Source organism: Haliotis asinina, chromosome 6, assembly GCF_037392515.1.
Source record: "Haliotis asinina isolate JCU_RB_2024 chromosome 6, JCU_Hal_asi_v2, whole genome shotgun sequence".
Classification (NCBI taxonomy): domain Eukaryota; kingdom Metazoa; phylum Mollusca; class Gastropoda; order Lepetellida; family Haliotidae; genus Haliotis; species Haliotis asinina.
In genome coordinates this window covers 63,802,295-63,821,255 of record NC_090285.1, presented here as the reverse complement: position 1 = coordinate 63,821,255, position 18,961 = coordinate 63,802,295, and the positions used below count along the sequence as shown (strand labels likewise).

Sequence of the window (18,961 nt, the reverse complement as noted above, 5' to 3'; positions counted from 1 at the left end):
TCAGACAATTAAACCCACCATTATGTACACAAAAATCCATTTTAAACAAATTCCACCTTGCTCATTAGATTATGTGAATGACCTTGGGGATCCAAAAATTCAAGTCAGCAACATATGACTACTTTGAGAGGCATTTTTAAAGTCATATAGGTGAAGGAAAATCGAGTTCTGGAGATAGTCAACTTCTTTATTGCAAAGAGTGTGACATTTTAGTGTAGAAATGGTGATAACGATGTTTGTACCTTAGTAACACCACAACATAACACTCAGTGCAATAAAGAAGTTGACTATCCATAAAACTTGGTTTTCTTTAACACATAACAAGTTAATTCTTTTTGGAGAAGAGCTCAGTACCTACCTTTTGTATGATGATGTGGTAGAAGGGGATGATCCCGGAGAGGACCAGGAACAGCCACAGGAAGAACTGCACGCCTGATGTGATGAAACCCTTCCTTCTCTCCAGTACACACAGGCCACTGGACAACAGCTGCAGTCAACAGCACAGCAATGTAAACACCGAAGTAGAACAGCATTGGCACATCATGTGGATGACTAGCAGATTCCAAATTTATCACATCAAGAGATTATATTGCATTTCATCAGTGAGGTGTTTTCCTGCTATCAGTAAATACTTTTGGACTGGACAAACTGATTTCTTGCTGACAAGAATGGGCAATGGTGGCCCAGTGACATTTAAGATGCTGCAGTTTGCTTTGCACAGTTGCTTCCTTTGGCATGTCCCAAATCTATAATTGTGGATATTAATTTTGGTTTAGAACGTATGGCAAAACTGTTCTTCTGGTTTTTATTAAACCTACAAATTTTTGAGAACATTTAGACTTCAGCCTCACATATTCAGCAGCTATGTGAAACAGATTCGAAACCAACTCACTTACTGAAAATTAGTTTTGTTAATATTACTTGACATAAATAATTCCTGTGTTCTACTTACAAATGTGAAGATGAGGATGATCGGTGAGAGTATGTCAGCAGTGAAATATGTTGGAGACCGGTTGTCATGGTGACGACTGAGAACTTGTATCATGTTGACAAGTGTGGTCACAATCAACAGACAATTTGTGAACTACAAGTAAACAACAAATATGATAAAAGACATAAAACAGAGGTGTAAGATAGAATCCCCTTTCTTGATTTGGTTCTGAGTGACCTTAGTCAAATGATGGAAATCATGTAGCCATTTTTCATGTAATGCAATAAAATGGTGAAGAGGTAGATATTCACCTTGTATTTCACTGTAGTCAATAGGAAAACAGTATTGACCTGACAATTGCCTAACAATGCTTAATACTATCAATATTGATAAGTACCATGCCTTGTATAGTCTGCATGAAGTACTGTATCACCTTGTACCATGCTTGAAACAATGTCTGCAGCATGAATAATCACTTAGTTGTCATGTCACCTCAATAGAATGAATTTCATCTATTTGTACCATGCTTGAAACAATGTCTGCAGCATGAACAATCACTTAGTTGTCATGTCACCTCAATAGAATGAATTTCATCTATTTGTACCATGCTTGAAACGATGTCTATAGCATGAACAATCACTTAGTTGTCATGTCACCTCAATAGAATGAATTTCATCTATTTGTACCATGCTTGAAACAATGTCTATAGCATGAACAATCACTTAGTTGTCATGTCACCTCAATAGAATGAATTTCATCTATTTGTACCATGCTTGAAACAATGTCTATAGCATGAACAATCACTTAGTTGTCATGTCACCTCAATAGAATGAATTTCATCTATTTGTACCATGCTTGAAACAATGTCTATAGCATGAACAATCACTTAGTTGTCATGTCACCTCAATAGAATGAATTTCATCTTTTTGTATCATTTTTGAAACAATGTCTATAGCATGAACAATCACTTAGTTGTCATGTCACCTCAATAGAATGAATTTCATCTATTTGTACCATGCTTGAAACAATGTCTGCAGCATGAATAATCACTTAGTTGTCATGTCACCTTCAATAGAATGAATTTCATCTATTTGTACCATGCTTGAAACAATGTCTGCAGCATGAACAATCACTTAGTTGTCATGTCACCTCAATAGAATGAATTTCATATTTTTGTACCATGCTTGAAACAATGTCTATAGCATGAACAATCACTTAGTTGTCATGTCACCTCAATAGAATGAATTTCATCTATTTGTACCATGCTTGAAACAATGTCTGCAGCATGAACAATCACTTAGTTGTCATGTCACCTCAATAGAATGAATTTCATCTATTTGTACCATGCTTGAAACAATGTCTATAGCATGAACAATCACTTAGTTGTCATGTCACCTCAATAGAATGAATTTCATCTATTTGTACCATGCTTGAAACAATGTCTGCAGCATGAACAATCACTTAGTTGTCATGTCACCTCAATAGAATGAATTTCATCTATTTGTACCATGCTTGAAACAATGTCTATAGCATGAACAATCACTTAGTTGTCATGTCACCTCAATAGAATGAATTTCATCTATTTGTACCATGCTTGAAACAATGTCTATAGCATGAACAATCACTTAGTTGTCATGTCACCTCAATAGAATGAATTTCATCTTTTTGTATCATTTTTGAAACAATGTCTATAGCATGAACAATCACTTAGTTGTCATGTCACCTCAATAGAATGAATTTCATCTATTTGTACCATGCTTGAAACAATGTCTATAGCATGAACAATCACTTAGTTGTCATGTCACCTCAATAGAATGAATTTCATCTATTTGTACCATGCTTGAAACAATGTCTGCAGCATGAACAATCACTTAGTTGTCATGTCACCTCAATAGAATGAATTTCATCTATTTGTACCATGCTTGAAACAATGTCTATAGCATGAACAATCACTTAGTTGTCATGTCACCTCAACAGAATGAATTTCATCTTTTTGTATCATTCTTGAAACAATGTCTGCAGCATGAACAATCACTTAGTTGTCATGTCACCTCAATAGAATGAATTTCATCTATTTGTACCATGCTTGAAACAATGTCTATAGCATGAACAATCACTTAGTTGTCATGTCACCTCAATAGAATGAATTTCATCTATTTGTACCATGCTTGAAACAATGTCTGCAGCATGAACAATCACTTAGTTGTCATGTCACCTCAATAGAATGAATTTCATCTATTTGTACCATGCTTGAAACAATGTCTGCAGCATGAACAATCACTTAGTTGTCATGTCACCTCAATAGAATGAATTTCATCTTTTTGTATCATTCTTGAAACAATGTCTGCAGCATGAACAATCACTTAGTTGTCATGTCACCTCAATAGAATGAATTTCATCTTTTTGTATCATTTTTGAAACAATGTCTATAGCATGAACAATCACTTACTTGTCATGTCACCTCAATAGAATGAATTTCATCTTTTTGTATCATTTTTGAAACAATGTCTATAGCATGAACAATCACTTAGTTGTCATGTCACCTCAATAGAATGAATTTCATCTATTTGTATCATGCTTGAAACAATGTCTATAGCATGAACAATCACTTAGCCAGTTACAAACTCTATAGTATGAATATCACTTTGTACTATGTCTGTGAAGTGAAAACAGTGAAATTCTCTGAATATCACTAAGTATGGAGCTTTTTACTGAGAATATCAAACTTTTATCAAAATGTTAAATATTCAATAATATATGGGGATATATCTATCACATAAATTATTTTATTGTTTCTTAACCTATACATACTCAATAGCTATGTATTTATTATAGGAAAATCACAAAACAGGTAATGACACATGCATGAAATTGAGCTGCAAAACTTACCAACTTCCCTAGGAACAAATGGCTTAAATTGATGATATCATTGCTTTGCAGTGTGAGGTAGTACACATAGAATGGTGACAACAGCCACAGCCAGCCACAAGGCAACCATACAAGGAGCGTGTCTTGGAAGCAGCTGGTGAACTCGGGCCAAGTGTTGTACCATGTTAGATTTGTATCCTGGAACAGAAGAACATTTAATCATGTGACAGGTGGTTTCTAATGTCCTCAACATCTACTGATCACAGAAAGGTATTTAGGCAGAACTGAGTGAGTGAGTTGATATTTAATGTTACATCGGCAATATTGCAGCCATATTGTGACGCGAACATACGTGACATATAAAAACCTGTCGATGAAGGAAAGTAAAACCACTAGACTATCACAGTTAGTATTAAAACTAGCGTGGAAATTTATAAAAATATAATAGTATCACTATTTGGACAGTACAATATAAAAAGAGGCCATGTATCGCCAACAACAGAGTGTAGATCACCATACTAGGGACCACGGGGACTTACAGTACCTCTGCTACCTGCATGGTTCCTAGCTGGATTTACACCATCCCTTCAACTGCTGGCGACTGTATGCAAGATTAGCCACAAATTAAAATGACACATACTCTACGACTGAAAAAGTGGAAGATTAAATCTAACCTCAACTGTTTTGGAACTTACATACCCTCTCAGGAGGACAATAATTTTACAGTACTTCAACCCCCTTCGAGGATACAGCCACTAACAATCTTAGTGCCTAATTCAACTTCCAATCAAAATATTTATCAATATCAAGTCATGTAACAAATCCAATTCTTTTAAAAACGCAATGATTAAATGAGCACTAACATTATTAAACAGATCCTTCATAGTTTGTGATTCAAAACAGGTATCCCTTATGGAATATTCAACACAGTCAAGCAAAACATGCTTGACTGTGATTCTTTCATCACAAGGGATGCAGAACAGAGGATCCTAACCTTTCAATAAGTATTCATGAGTATATCTTGTATGGCCAATACAACGTCGTCGCATAATGACCTCTACAAATCTGAACTGACAGCCCAAGTAGGTGAAACCAATATACGCTTTTATTTCATGTAATTTATTTATAAATACTTGGGTGTCCCACTTCTTTTGCATCAGATCACAGATGTACGTTCTAATGCTAGCTTTGTAATCAGAGGGAGCTATGTTTTCCAGCTCAATGCTGGCCGAAGGAAGAAAGGGTTTAATTCTATGCCCTAGAGGTGGAACAAGAGAGATGACATTTTGTTATATAAATCCTCATAAAGTGGATTGAACACAGTTGTATGCAGGGTTAGATTCATTAGAGTATAATTTAGTAATTATTGTAAGGATAATTTTATATGACCTTGTGTAAGAGATGGTTCATCGGCCTCAACATAAAGATTGTCAACAGGTGAAGTTCTGAAAGATCCTAGACAAAGTCTTAAACCATTGCGGGGGACAGAATCAAGAAGTTTATGGTTGCTTTTACAGGCTCCACCATATACAATGGAGCCACAGTCAAGTTTTGAATGGACCAGTGATCGATATAGGCGTAAGAGGGTAGTGTGATCCCCTCCCCACTTTGAGTTGGAAACAACCTTCAACAAATCTAGTGCCTTCAGGCATTTAGCTTCCAGGGATTTGATATGGGGTAAGAAGGTTAAATGAGAATCAAAACTTAAACCCAAGAACTTGGCCTCCTTTACAACATTGATGGGAGTGCCATTTAAAGATAGTTCATGGTCCTTATGCAGCTTATATTTTATACAAAATGTACACAGTTTGGGACTGAGTATGCATATTTTTACGACAAGAAATATTTAAATCATCCACAAAAAGTGATCCGTCAATGAAATCGCTTAAAACCTTGGATAAACTGTTGATCTTAATACTAAATAAAGTGACGGACAAAATACTGCCCTGTGGAACACACTGATCCTGATTATAATGGTCAGACAGCATTGAACCCACTTGCACTTGAAACTGTCAGTCAATTAAAAACTGTGATATAAAATGAGGCAAACAACCTCTCAACCAAACATATGTAAATCCTTTAAAATGCCATGCTTCCAGGTGGTATCCTAAGCTTTCTCAAGATCAAAGAATATCAATACAGCATGTTGTTTATTTACTATAGAATTTTTGACAAAGGATTCTAAACGTACCAAATGATCAATGGTACTTCTATTCCTCTGAAAACGACATTGATTATTTGTAATGAGGTTATTGGTTTCCAGATACCAAATTAATCTGTTATTTACCATTCGCTCCATGGTTTTACAGACACAGCTGGTTAAAGATATTGGTCTGTAATTGGCAGGATCAGAATGATCCTTACCTGAGGTTTGGGTATAGGGATTACAATGGCATAACGCCATGAAGGAGGAATGTTTCCAGATGTCCGTATTTTGTCAAATATATCTAAAAGTGTGACAAGACATGATTCAGGCAAGTGTTTCAGCAGCTGATAATGAATATTGTCATAACCTGCTGCTGTGTCATGAGCTTGCTCAAGAGTAGTATATAGCTCATGTAATGAGAACACTTCATTATAGTCTTCACCGTTATCTGATTCAAAATTGAGTTTAGTCTTCTCCTGTAGTTGCGGATATCTCTGAAACTCAGGGACTTAATTTGCCGTTGAAGAATTTTTGGCAAGAGTTTCACCAATTTTATTTGCAATTTGACATTTGTCAGTAATTAAATTATCACCATCTTTGAGATGGTGAACGGCAGATTTTGAAAATTTGCCTTTAATTCTTTGAAGATACAGTTCCTCCAAGATTGTCGCTTAATTACTTTGCCTTTGCATTCAGTATTTTAAATGTTTAGGTTATTGACAGTTGGGTGATGGCAGAAACATTTCTCTGCCTTTTTCCTTGCTTTTCTAGCATTTTTACAGTCTGTCGTAAACCATGGCTTTTGTACATGTGGAGTTGTAGAGGATCTTGGTATGCACTCATCTGCAATTACATTTAAAACGTCAGAAAATACCTGAATAGGATCAGCAATATCACTGAAACATTCGGGTTTTAGTTTGGATGTGCATTTAGTTTGAAATAAGGACCAGTCCGCCTTGGAAAAATGCCATCTTGTATAAGATGAAGAATCAGTTGGAGAAGATTCAGATAATATCGTTGGAAAGTGATCACTTCCACAGAGATCCTTGTGAACTGACCAATCAAATTCGTTAAGTAAATTAGAGTCTGCAAGAGACAAATCTAGAGAAGAGTAGGTGCCGTTTGCAGGATGCAGATAAGTGCTTGAATCATGCCTGCAATGCCATATATCCCCTTATAAATAATAAATGGGTTCAACTTGAGTGGAGTCTTGTCAACAGTATCAAGAAAAAAAGAAACGTGGCCAATTCTCTGTTACAGTGGATTCATTCTCTTCATTGTCATTGTCGAGTTGACGTTTGGTCTTTTTTGAGGGAGTCTGGTAGGCCATACTGAGCTTATAATTGTTTTGTCATCCGAGCTCCCCACCCACCACGGAGTATCACAAGGACAATGCCATAAACAAACGGATCTCCAGCTTTCAGCACCAAGGATACCCGGATGATATACTCCAGCAGAAAAATTAAAAGTATAATTATTCCACCAGACTGGCCCATGAGCCATCGCCTTCTGGGCATAAGACCCTAGGCAAAGTTTATGAAAAATGTGTCACGCAATGAAATCTTTTTCTATGAATAAGGGTCCCAGACTATATTTTCAAAAAGTCAAGTAAACAGGTTGTGCAATCATATAAAATCTATGCACAGGGCTTGGCATGACCTGCTGATAGGTTGAAACAGGCCAATTCAACCACCTGTCTAGGTGAAGTAAGGGTCGAAGTGGTGTGTTCGGCAAATGGAACGCAGTAAAAGCCCAATTGCCCTCAACCACCAGGATCCCGTCCTACACTGACACAGGACGCAACCCACGGCAAACAGGTTGCCCAATTTGGTCGCCTCTTATGACCAGCAATGGGGTGCTGTGGACACATTCTGTCCCGGGTCCACAGGGGCGAAGAGCAATTAGCGCTATCCAGCACCCACCATGAGCAGGTGGCTCTTCACGGTTGCCTAGGCAGAACTGGCAGGTGTTGATATTTTCTGTGATAAAAAGGAACTAAAAATTACCAAACAGGTATTAGAGATGCTCCTAATTCAGGTTTGTAGTTGTATTATTGGTAATGCATTGTGTGCACTCAATTTCATTTTCAACCCCATGGCCAGTGTATAACCCAAGATGCCAGTTTGACTCTAGATGGTTTAAGCTATCATATTGCCATATTGTCATTCTGAGATGCTTTACTAATAGATCAAGTGTCAGTAAGTTTAGTTGTATGCTGCACTCAGCAATAATCCAGCTATATGGCGGCGGTCTGTAAGTAATCGAGTCTGGACCAGACAATCCAGTGATCAACAACATGAGCATCGATCTGCGCAACTGGGAACCTATGATGTGTGTCAACCAAGTCAGTGAGCCTGACCACCTGATCCCGTTAGTTACGTCTTATGACAAGCACAGTCACCTTTACAAGCATGGGTTGCTGAAGGCCTATTCTACCCCGGGACCTTACAAGTCCACACAAGTGAATGCTTTGTCACTGGGAGCTTCATCTCTCCCATCTTCCAGATCATCTGGTCATCTTCTAGATTTTCTCCAGTTTGATGAACTCCTATGTCATTTGTTTGAAATATCAAACTTAAGAAATTACCGCCATGTCTCCTCCTTTCATGTAGTGGAGGACTTATTGTATGTGGTTTGAAGGCATGCCCTTCATTGACCATCCACACTGATCACTCCCACTGTCTGGAAGGATTCATTTTATATAACAGGGACAAAACCAGTTCTGGTAGCATATCCACCAGGGATTAAGGCCTGGTGCATCAGGCATAGATGTGTCCTGAAACCTCCCAAACAAGCCATGACTGGCACCACGCCACTTGGTCTTGTCATCTAGACATCTTCACCTGGGTGTCATCCATCCATGCCTCAGGTTGAACTGCCACAATCACCCTTGCACTCTGTTATGTTGTTTCTATTGAAAATCATCATTGCTTTGACTTTGATTCCATCATGCATGCATACAAGAAACAAGGTACGTGTTTTTCATTTTCATTTGTTTTCAATGATATTCTCCTAGTCCCTTTGATATCCACTGTCTTGGATCCAAGCATGTCAAAACTCAAGGTTGTTACGCTTGTATTCCCAATTTGTGATTGTTTGTAGTTGACGCTTATCATTTTTCATCACTAAGGCATGGAATAAGTGCACTTTCGATATGATAAGTATCTTCTCTCTCAGTGCGAGATTCCATTTAGATTTATGTTCTATACTGTCTCTGCCAAATACTTTCAATTATATACATAGGGAAATGTGGACAGTTCTTACCCTTATTATTTACACATATCAACACTGCTGATAGTTTGTGTAGGACAACCAAAGACACTCAACCACTTGTTCATTCACTTGCACGACCACAAACTTGATTGTTTACATTCAGTTTCAGATTTCTCATGTGGAGAACATACACTACTCAAATTCTGCAAAGGATTAAATGACGGATTCAACAGAAAAAAATCATGTGGGGTTGAATTTGATTTAAATACCTAAGCTTATAGTAAGCACGGATTCTAGGCTTCAGTATGTCATAGCATCTTGTGGATCCCATGCCTCGTTCCATGATTTGCAAAATGGTTGATTGGTGCCATGAAAACCATTTATACTTGGAAAAGCAGAAACAAATTCACAGAATTCAAAATGGAAGGTGGATAACCTGGTAGGTAAAGTCTTTGCTGGTCACTGTGGACTGGGTTTGATTCCCCACATGGGTACAAGCTGTGGATCCCATTTCTAGTTTCTCAAGCTAAAATGCCAAAATGTAAAAATCATATATGTACACTCTCAAAAATTACACAGAAAACTTAAGACGTAAAGACTCCCATCCTTTGTAAAATAGGGAGCAGTTATCCAGTTGTGGCAGTGTCCTCCTGTGATCAAGATGACGCTCCTGGTTAAGCCTGTTGTTGTCAAGTATTCAACAAATGTGCTTACCTCTTTGATAATTACATGGCAAATCTAAATCTGTATCACATCATAAACATTATGTAACATCAATCAGAAGTTGGTATCAAGCAACCTGTTCATGTTTGCAAACAGAGGTTTCATTTACCTTGATTATATGGACATTGGCTTGCCTGACCATCTCAAGTGTCAACCAATACTTCCAGATGATGCAGGTCACGGCTTTAAGATGTCTCGTGAGGTCAAATATTATGTTAACAACTTGAAAATGGCTTAACTACTTAAAAGGCTCCTTATTTAAAGGCCTTGACGTCCACATGCCGGTCTCCAAACATGCCAGTCTCCAAACATGCCAGTCTCCAAACATGCCGGTCTCCAAACATGCCGGTCTCCAAACATGCCAGTCTCCAAACATGCCGGTCTCCAAACATGCCGGTCTCCAAACATGCCAGTCTCCAAACATGCCGGTCTCCAAACATGCCAGTCTCCAAACATGCCACATACATACTAGACCTCATAATACTTGTATGTAAAATTCCGTTCTGGAGTTTTCTTCAACATGAATTTCACACTCATGTCTATAGTGCCAATTTTCCCAGCTCTTTCTTAATACAAATCATTCATTCTGACCCAGAATCCATTTAGTGAGTGAGTGAGTTGTGTTTTACGCCGCACTCAGCAATATTCCAGCTATATGGCGGCGGTCTGTAAATAATTGAGTCTGGACCAGACAATCCAGTGATCAACAACATGAGTATCGATCTGCGCAATTGGGAACCGATGACATGTGTCAACCAAGTCAGCGAGCCTGGCCACCCTATCCCGTTAGTCGCCTCTTACGACAAGCTGAGTCGCCTTCTATGGCAAGCATGGGTTGCTGAAGGCCTATTCTACCCCAGGACCTTCTCAGGTCCAGAATCCATTTAAGTTAAGCTAAATCAGCAATAGTTATAAAGTATGCTGGCCCCAGGTTCCTGTGTTTATAGTGACACACACTGTAAGTCTTAATCAGAAAAGAAAAGTTTGCTTGTCACTACAGCCATGTCAGACAAGTGAACGTTTTAACCACTAGGCTACCACACCACACATTCCCCTCCCTGGGAACCAGTGGACCCAATAATACTACCAGGTTTTAGGTAAAATTATAGTGCATTAATATACATATAGAGTTAACATAACATATAGAGTTAACATAACATAGAGTTGACAGATTCTCCTTTGTTAATGAATTCTTCTGCTATGACTAGATACATGTTATCCAGTGTGTACTTTTGGGGATTGACATGGAGAGAGTTTAGATTTGCGCTGCACTAAGCAATATTCCAGCTATGTGCTGGCAGTCTGTAGATAATCAAATCTGGACCAGACAATCCAGTGATCAACACAAATAGGAACTGATGACAACTGTGCCAACCAAGTCAGCAAGTCTGACCACCTGGTCATGTTAGTAGCATCTTACGACAAGCTTAGTTGCCTTTCATGGCAAGTACGGGTTGCTGAAGACCTATTGTACCCTGGATCTTCATGGGTTGATGGACTTGGAATAATTACACCCCTGTTTACCTGACCATAACTGGGACAAGAGCAACTAAACTAAAGCGTGAAGTGGATCAGTGCATACCATCATATCGAGAGAATGGGGAGGTATGTTCGCTTGAAATGAGGGGTAGTTATCGGAGTGTGTGAATCAGTGTGACACCTGACTGACCTCACACCTATACATTTGTACGACACCAAGGTCAGTCTTTCCCTCGTGTGAATTGAAAGGATGTTTCTTTCATTGTGGCCAAGGTGAATGAGTGAGTGAGTGAGTGAGTGAGTGAGTGAGTGAGTGAGTGAGTGAGTGAGTTTAGTTTTACGTGGCACTCAGCAATATTCCCACTACATGATGGTGGTCTATAAATAATTGAGTCTGGGCCAGACAATCCAGTGATTGACAACATGAGCATCGATCCAATGATGTCTTGCTGAAGGCCTGTTCTACCCTGGGACCTTCACGGGTCTGTCTGGAAGAATGTTTGCATGGCACTGCCGCTAGCGTCTGTTCATCTTGTGAGTGATATTTGTGGCAAACTTTAGAGCAAGCTACCAATGGTCAAAATGTTGAACATTTCACAGACTATATGACAACGTTTTGGGTGGAAGGAAACCATGGACAATGTTTGTGGAACCGTTATAACACAGTGGGGCCACGTACCACTAACCATGTGGAAGGCTGGCACCAAAAGCTTAGCCTTCAAACAGCTGACTCATATCCGAACATTTTAAAATTCTTCGCCTTTACAGAAAATGAGCAGGCATACTGCAGCTTTGAGTTGTGGTTCCAAACCTCCTCGTAAGTGGAGATATCGTCTGATGCATGGACAATGCCTTGTGAGTGTACCAGCGACAATATGTCAGCAGAGATAAAAGTATTATGTAATATCTTGATTCAGTATCACATTTAACCACCCCTAGTGATCTAGAATTAATGTATAAGTGAATAGTATGCAATATGTGCAATATTTGCATGTAACTGTATTCATAAGTACCATGCAATATGAAAAATTAATTAGCATGTGCAGTAAATGTATGCATGTAAAAGTGCTCATGAAGTATGTAAAATAATTGTAATTGTGTGTGAGTGCTATGCAATATATGCAATATGAAAACTGAAACAACTATATGCATCCATAAATAAAAAAGTATGAAGAATAAGATTGTTTTCCATTTTGTACTTATAGTCATCATTAAATACTGGGTGACCAAATATCACAGACCAACAGGGGAGCAAAATATAAAGTCCACCTTTTGTTCTCAGGGATTATCATGCTCCACCGATCTAGAACCTTAAGGTGCAGAGCAAGTGGGAAGACCCTCAGTAATATATTTCAGTGTGTGAATCAGTGTGACACTTGACTGACACCTACACATTTGTATGAATGTTTGACTTGACTGGTGTGTGACTTGGTTTAAACATATTTATTTCCAAAAGAGGAATTAGATTGGTAAACAAGCAGTATATTGCTTATGTGAACCGCTCTGAAATACAAATAACTGAAAGATATAACAGTTTTGAGAAGAAAAGCATACTATTAACAAACAATAAACAACGCTTTCTGAAAATATAACAATAATATTAACTTATTAATACAGCTGCTTATACCATTAGAACCATTTGCGTTGGAAAATACTTCAAAGTAATGAGTGAGTGAGTTAATATTTAACGTCACATCGGCAATATTGCAGCCATATCGTGAAAAACTTTATAGTAAGTGTGTGACTTCATACCATAAGGTGAAATACATATGCCATATATCAAGGGCAGTTATATATTCCGGTGTTTGACCTGAATCACTATGTGTTATCATGACCGGTTTGCAAGGTATATCACCAAGTTAGTGTCATGTTTGTCTAATCCAAATATTTATGTTGCTAAGATACGGCTGGAACATAAATGAATGTTGTTTAAGCCAACAATCATTTACTTCCAGTGGTGACACCTGCAAGTAAGCATACATCCTAACATACTGTATAATAAAGTAGACAACTGAGAAAAGGGGGAGTTTATAAAAACCTTAATGAGACAAAATTGGTTGTCATTCATTGTGAACACACCATTTTCTAAATTAGTTACCAGTAATACACAATTATATGCTGCTTCCTAGCAGCTAGCTCCTGTAAAGCAATGATTACTAACAGAAGATCTGTTTCTTAAGGTTTGGAGCAAATATTAAATATTATGGTTTCATACTCTTGTGAACATTGCCATTTAATTTTCTATTAATTATGATTTGACTATCATATATACATATTTTTAACCAAAACCCATCAGAGAGTTCTATAACAAGTTATTGTCTGAACATTAATAATCAATGAAATACTCAACATTCTTTTCTTATGCCCAGGGAAAATAAATGAAGATTTTCAATCACAAAGTACCAAATAATTCTTTTCATTTTCATTTATGTCATAATAAAAACTGTGTGAATGCCTGATTCGTATGTTAACATTCACTATCATCTCTACACAGCCCATGTTCAAGGTACCTATTTGTGGTATTCTCTGACTTTCCTATTTGTCTTGGATATAAAGTCAAGTTCCTGATGTACACAAACTTTGATCTTGATCTGTCTACGTATGTGGTCACAAGACACTATATGTTTGCCTATGTCAACAAGAATTATATACGATGCTTTTTGCTGATAACGCCACCAGTATATCTAGGACAATGACACTTTGATATTAAATAGTTTTACATTATTTACACATTGAATATATTGTTACAATATCTCTAAATTCAAGAAATTAAAACAAGAATATAACAGTGCTTTTGTGCAATTTGCATGACTGAGCATAGACGTTAGAATCCATGACAGATCCAAACAGGAGTACAGACATGTACACTTACAACACCAGAATACTATCGGGTCACTCTACAAACTAATTTCCTTGTGACTACTTATTCTGCACCATACACCATCTCGTGACCAGCAATAGGTTTACCCTTGCCCACACCTTGCCTGCCATTATACAGACTGAGTTCCTTCTGCATGTCACTATTTCAGTAGGTACAATGCTGTATATACTTCAATGCCTTACATCTCTTTATAAATGCACATGCATACACTCTACAATGCACCCACAGTGGGCTGCACATTATACCGTAACGCTTTCAAGGACAACCCTGTTTATCCATATGGCCAACATAAAGATAATAAGCTAACATACACGTAAACACCTGTATTGCACAAAGACATAACATGCTTCCCACAGATAAATACTGATAATAATGCACATGTTAACACTGATGATAAACATTAACATTGCTAATAAACATGCACAATAATGATGTTATTCCGCACATGAACACTGCTACAAAATTAACACATAATATCACTACTTTTGCAGACTGAAAAATAAAACCTAATGTTTGATCTATACAGCATGGATCATTCATCTTTTAACTTGCACAATGGGAGCTCAAACAACTGCAAAAAGTGTGACATTTAGTTATGGGATCCTAACAAGATCTTAAGTTGGATGCTGAAATCAATAATATTTTATCAAAATCACGACAACAGATGTGATATCAGTTGAGATGTGGCATGTATTAAAATGAAGACAACTGAACTTACCCAGAAAGGCTCTCCATGACAGAACCCCTCCATCCTGGTGAGTGGCTGACTAGCTGACTAGCTCCCCACTTGCTCTGTACAACAGAACATATGGACATTCACATCATTCTGGCGAAGGGGAGACAACTGCAGAAGGTAAGACATTCTAAACGGAAAGTGTTGGTAGGATTTCATTCAGTTGTAGGTATGACCCAAATTCTGCAAGATAGTTTATCTCTACACATGTCAACGCTGTTTAACATGATGTGGTGCAATGCGTGACTTTTAAATCACGTTCTTACCCACACCTGAGTTCCCTCCCAGATCTACGTTCCTACACTGATAAAATGGAAGTGAATAGGATGTAGCAGACCATATAATAGATCTATTATATGGTCTGTGGATGTACTCTAAACGCCTTGTGCCAGAGACTACTGGGGCGGTGGGGCAGCTTAGTGGTTAAAGCTCCCGCTCGTCATGACCCGGGGTCGATTCCACTCACGGGTACAATATATGTGACGCCTGTTTCTGGTGTTCCCCGCTGTGATATTGCTGGAATATTGCTACAAGCAGCGCAAAACTAAAGTCGCTCGCACCATATGGTCTCTGCTTTCCGAAAAAGACACTAAATAAATAAAGGCGAGTCTTTTGGTTTTGCCAGAATGACTCGCTATATGTTATCGATTTAAATACTTCCAACTGTAATGAATCGATACATTTGAGAACACACCATTTGGGTATAACTGTAAATTTGATACAAGAACGGTAGCAAAGCTCCATTGCTTTCAAATTTCGGAACTGGACTCGCTGAACATCCTTTGTGTTTGCAGCTTTGTCGCAGGAGCTTGCTGAATTCGGTGTCCCACGGTAAGAAAACATCTGACGGATTTGCATGGGATTCACGAGCGTGCACTGCGTTGTGCGTGAAGCTTGCTTATGTTGTGTAACTGTGACACCTTGCTCACCTAACCGTAACACAGCAAAGATGTGTTTGGTGAAGAATGAATAGCTAGTAATAAAAATATAGGAAAATTAAACTTGATTATGTTATCTTAATCTCTCTAGCTCCCTCCCTCTCTTATCAGTAGATCGCTCACCCTGGACCAATGATGGGGCGTCTTGAGACGACAACAATTTGTAACTTTATCTCCATGTGTCTTACTTAAAGGGGCACTGATGCGGAGCAATTTCCGTGGACTGGTTGTTTCTTTTGTCATTGCTTTTCTCCCGTGAGTGTCCGGATGATATCCCAGAATGCGTGACTGGTTCGTGATCTCTGCTGCACTAAACATATGCGCAATATTGATAGTTTATGTGTAGACTGATCAACAAAGATGAAGTCATTTTACTTCATTATTATGAAAACAAATGAAACATCTGCCAGTGGTATGAGAAAACGTTAGGACCGCAAAATAACGAAGTCAGCGTACGTCTTTATATTTAGTCCTATAAAACCTAATTAGTTCCTTGTCACATTTGTATGCATTTTGAAAGTTAATAGACAAACCCACACGGTCTGCTTATACTTATGGTGAATTTCTAACATGATTTTAATATCTAAACATTGTATAGATTGCCAATGTGAATCATATTTCATAAACACCCCATGCGCGAGGTAGTGCATGTTTTCTGTAATGCAGATTCTGCTGAATGTTTCAAGAAATAAATTAAAACATAATGCAAATACTAAAATTAAGACAGACGAAAATTATAGCAACAATGTCAGGCTATTACCTCGTTCAGGAATATCTGCGGCTGGTAAATAATCCTGCTCTATGTCTTGTGTCTTTCAACAGTCTAACATGCGAAAAAGTGACACATCGTTTAAGAATTTGTCACACTGGTGTATACATAATCTCATTGCTCACCCAGGACAGCACACCTGGCAACTAACTGTGTGATGTCCGCAATTAGCCAGCCAATAATGAGCAATCAATGAGCCAACTCTTTAAAGTTAATTCTTTGTAGGAAGGGTGTTGTTTTCACACTCTTACTTTACAACAAGATGTGGTCAATATCGATTAGTAACTCTACACTCATAAACATTGTCTTTTTGACAATCCGTTGTGGAAGCAATTGATCAATCAGTGTGTTATCGGTTAATCTTTTGGTCGATGTTTGTTTTTGTAACTCAGGTGATCACGTACATGCACATATTACATAACATGCAATACATTTACCACTACAGACCTTAATTTATAATGTTCAGCATTTACGCGACAGGAGAAATGCCAAATGGGAACCTTTGTCGAATTTTAGTGGATTTTACCACTAATTATACCCGTTATAAATTAACTGACCATCAAGTGAATGATGACAAATAACACGTGTAGGCTTATACCACCAAACGCGGGTTACAACAAGGAAGATGTAATCTGTGTTGTATGCAGCCTGAAAACATTTTTTTGACCGAAACTGTTTTGAGGATACCAATACATATAGGCATTTGGTGTGTACCTGGGTAAATGGGTACAATCAGTTGTTTTACGTAAGAAAAGTTTCAGATTTCTCTACCAATGGCAAAGTCGTTGTTATTAGTTTACGAATTCAGATAAATCAACTGTGTGTTTTTATTATCATAGATAAAAAACCAGAGTCGTAGCTACCACAATTTACGTATGATGTTTGCTATGACAGCTGGGCCAACCTTCAAAATGTCTAAATATAAAGCTTTGCAATCTTTCGGACTTATATGAAAGAAATGGCTTGCTACGTGCACGTAGACATCATATTTTCACACGACATGATTAAATATCGAGGTAAAAAACACAAAAATAGGATCAAACTGGATCAGTCACCATACCATCCAGGCATCAGAAAAAAATACACTGCTGGGATATGTTGTTACAATCAGACAAGGAATACCACGGACATTTTTAAATAAGGGCATGTTATGGGCATCCGGCCTCCTCACTGTTTAGGGTGAAGAAATTCTGCTGATGTGGACAGGAGCCCAGTCCCCGTGTGCGTCACGGTCGAGGGAGCGGGTGTTGACCGATTTGCAGCTTGGTTTCGTAATTAGACCGTTGGCAAGAAACATTATTCGCTCCGCATCAGTGCCCCTTTAAGTATGTAAGGACAGGTAAGCCGTAATCACTCTGGCACAAATTGATTAAATACTTTTTTTCAGGATGGTAACACTTATTGTTGCTGCATTTATTCTAATTTTATGCTAAAATTCTCACATCCACAAAATATTGCAAAACCAAGAGGTGTCCTTAATTGTACGCACGTAACTGTAAAAAGATCTGTTGCGCATTTAGTGAAGAAAACATATTTAAAGAAGGAATACAAAGTAACTAATAACAAAATGAATAAATAAATAAGATAAATAAATAAGATAAGAAATTGCTGGTCGAACCTTAGACATCTGGTAAACGTTGAATCAACCTACAGGCTTAGACGTTGACATGGTTACTTTGAATAAACGTCTAAACGACGCAGCTGTACGTTTAAACCAGATTTTAACCACACCACGACGTCTAATTGACGTCCTGTGCCTGCTGGGTTGGGACTCTATACTGAAATAACTTGTGGGTCAATGGAAATGACATCAAGTGTCATTTCAATGCCGTTGTGAATTAGTTTCACCCATGTTGTAGCATGACATATTTTAATAACATTTTGAGAACATTTCAGAAGCATGTTACGTATTGTTTTTAGAAGTTTAGACATTTTTTTCTATGATTTGGCATATGTGTCCACAATGTTTGTAAAATGTGATGACAATATTTCATTACACATGTTCTTGCACAACATTTCTGCAACGTATTAAAAACATTTCAATGACATGTTATGAAATAGTTTCACTCATGTTATAACATGACGTATTTGAAAAAGAAAAACATTTGGAGAACATTTTAAAAATATGTCTAGTATATTAGACAGTATTTGTATGATATCTCTTTAATGTGTCCACAATGTTTTCAGAAAGTGATTATTATATTTCACAAAACATGTTCGTGCACAACGTTTTAAAAACATTTCAATGGCATATTATGGAATAGTTCAACCATGTTATAG

The 18,961-nt window shown here is 37.8% G+C and overlaps 1 protein-coding gene across 2 annotated transcripts in view; it reads right to left on the bottom strand.

The window, feature by feature from the left end:
• Positions 1–15,828, bottom strand: part of LOC137288120 (multidrug resistance-associated protein 1-like) — a 41,566-nt gene extending 25,738 nt beyond the window's left edge. Inside the window, exons 1-5 of one of the 2 annotated variants that reach the window (XM_067820516.1) lie at positions 15,669–15,828; positions 14,960–15,033; positions 3,821–3,997; positions 953–1,084; positions 359–487 (exon numbers count right to left, since the gene is read on the bottom strand). In XM_067820516.1, the coding sequence (XP_067676617.1) occupies positions 359–487; positions 953–1,084; positions 3,821–3,997; positions 14,960–14,992 (471 nt within the window). In that variant the 5' untranslated portion in view covers positions 14,993–15,033; positions 15,669–15,828. The remainder of the gene's footprint in view (positions 1–358; positions 488–952; positions 1,085–3,820; positions 3,998–14,959; positions 15,034–15,668) is intronic. The other variant, XM_067820517.1, reaches the window with a different exon arrangement.
• Positions 15,829–18,961: the final 3,133 nt, after the last annotated feature.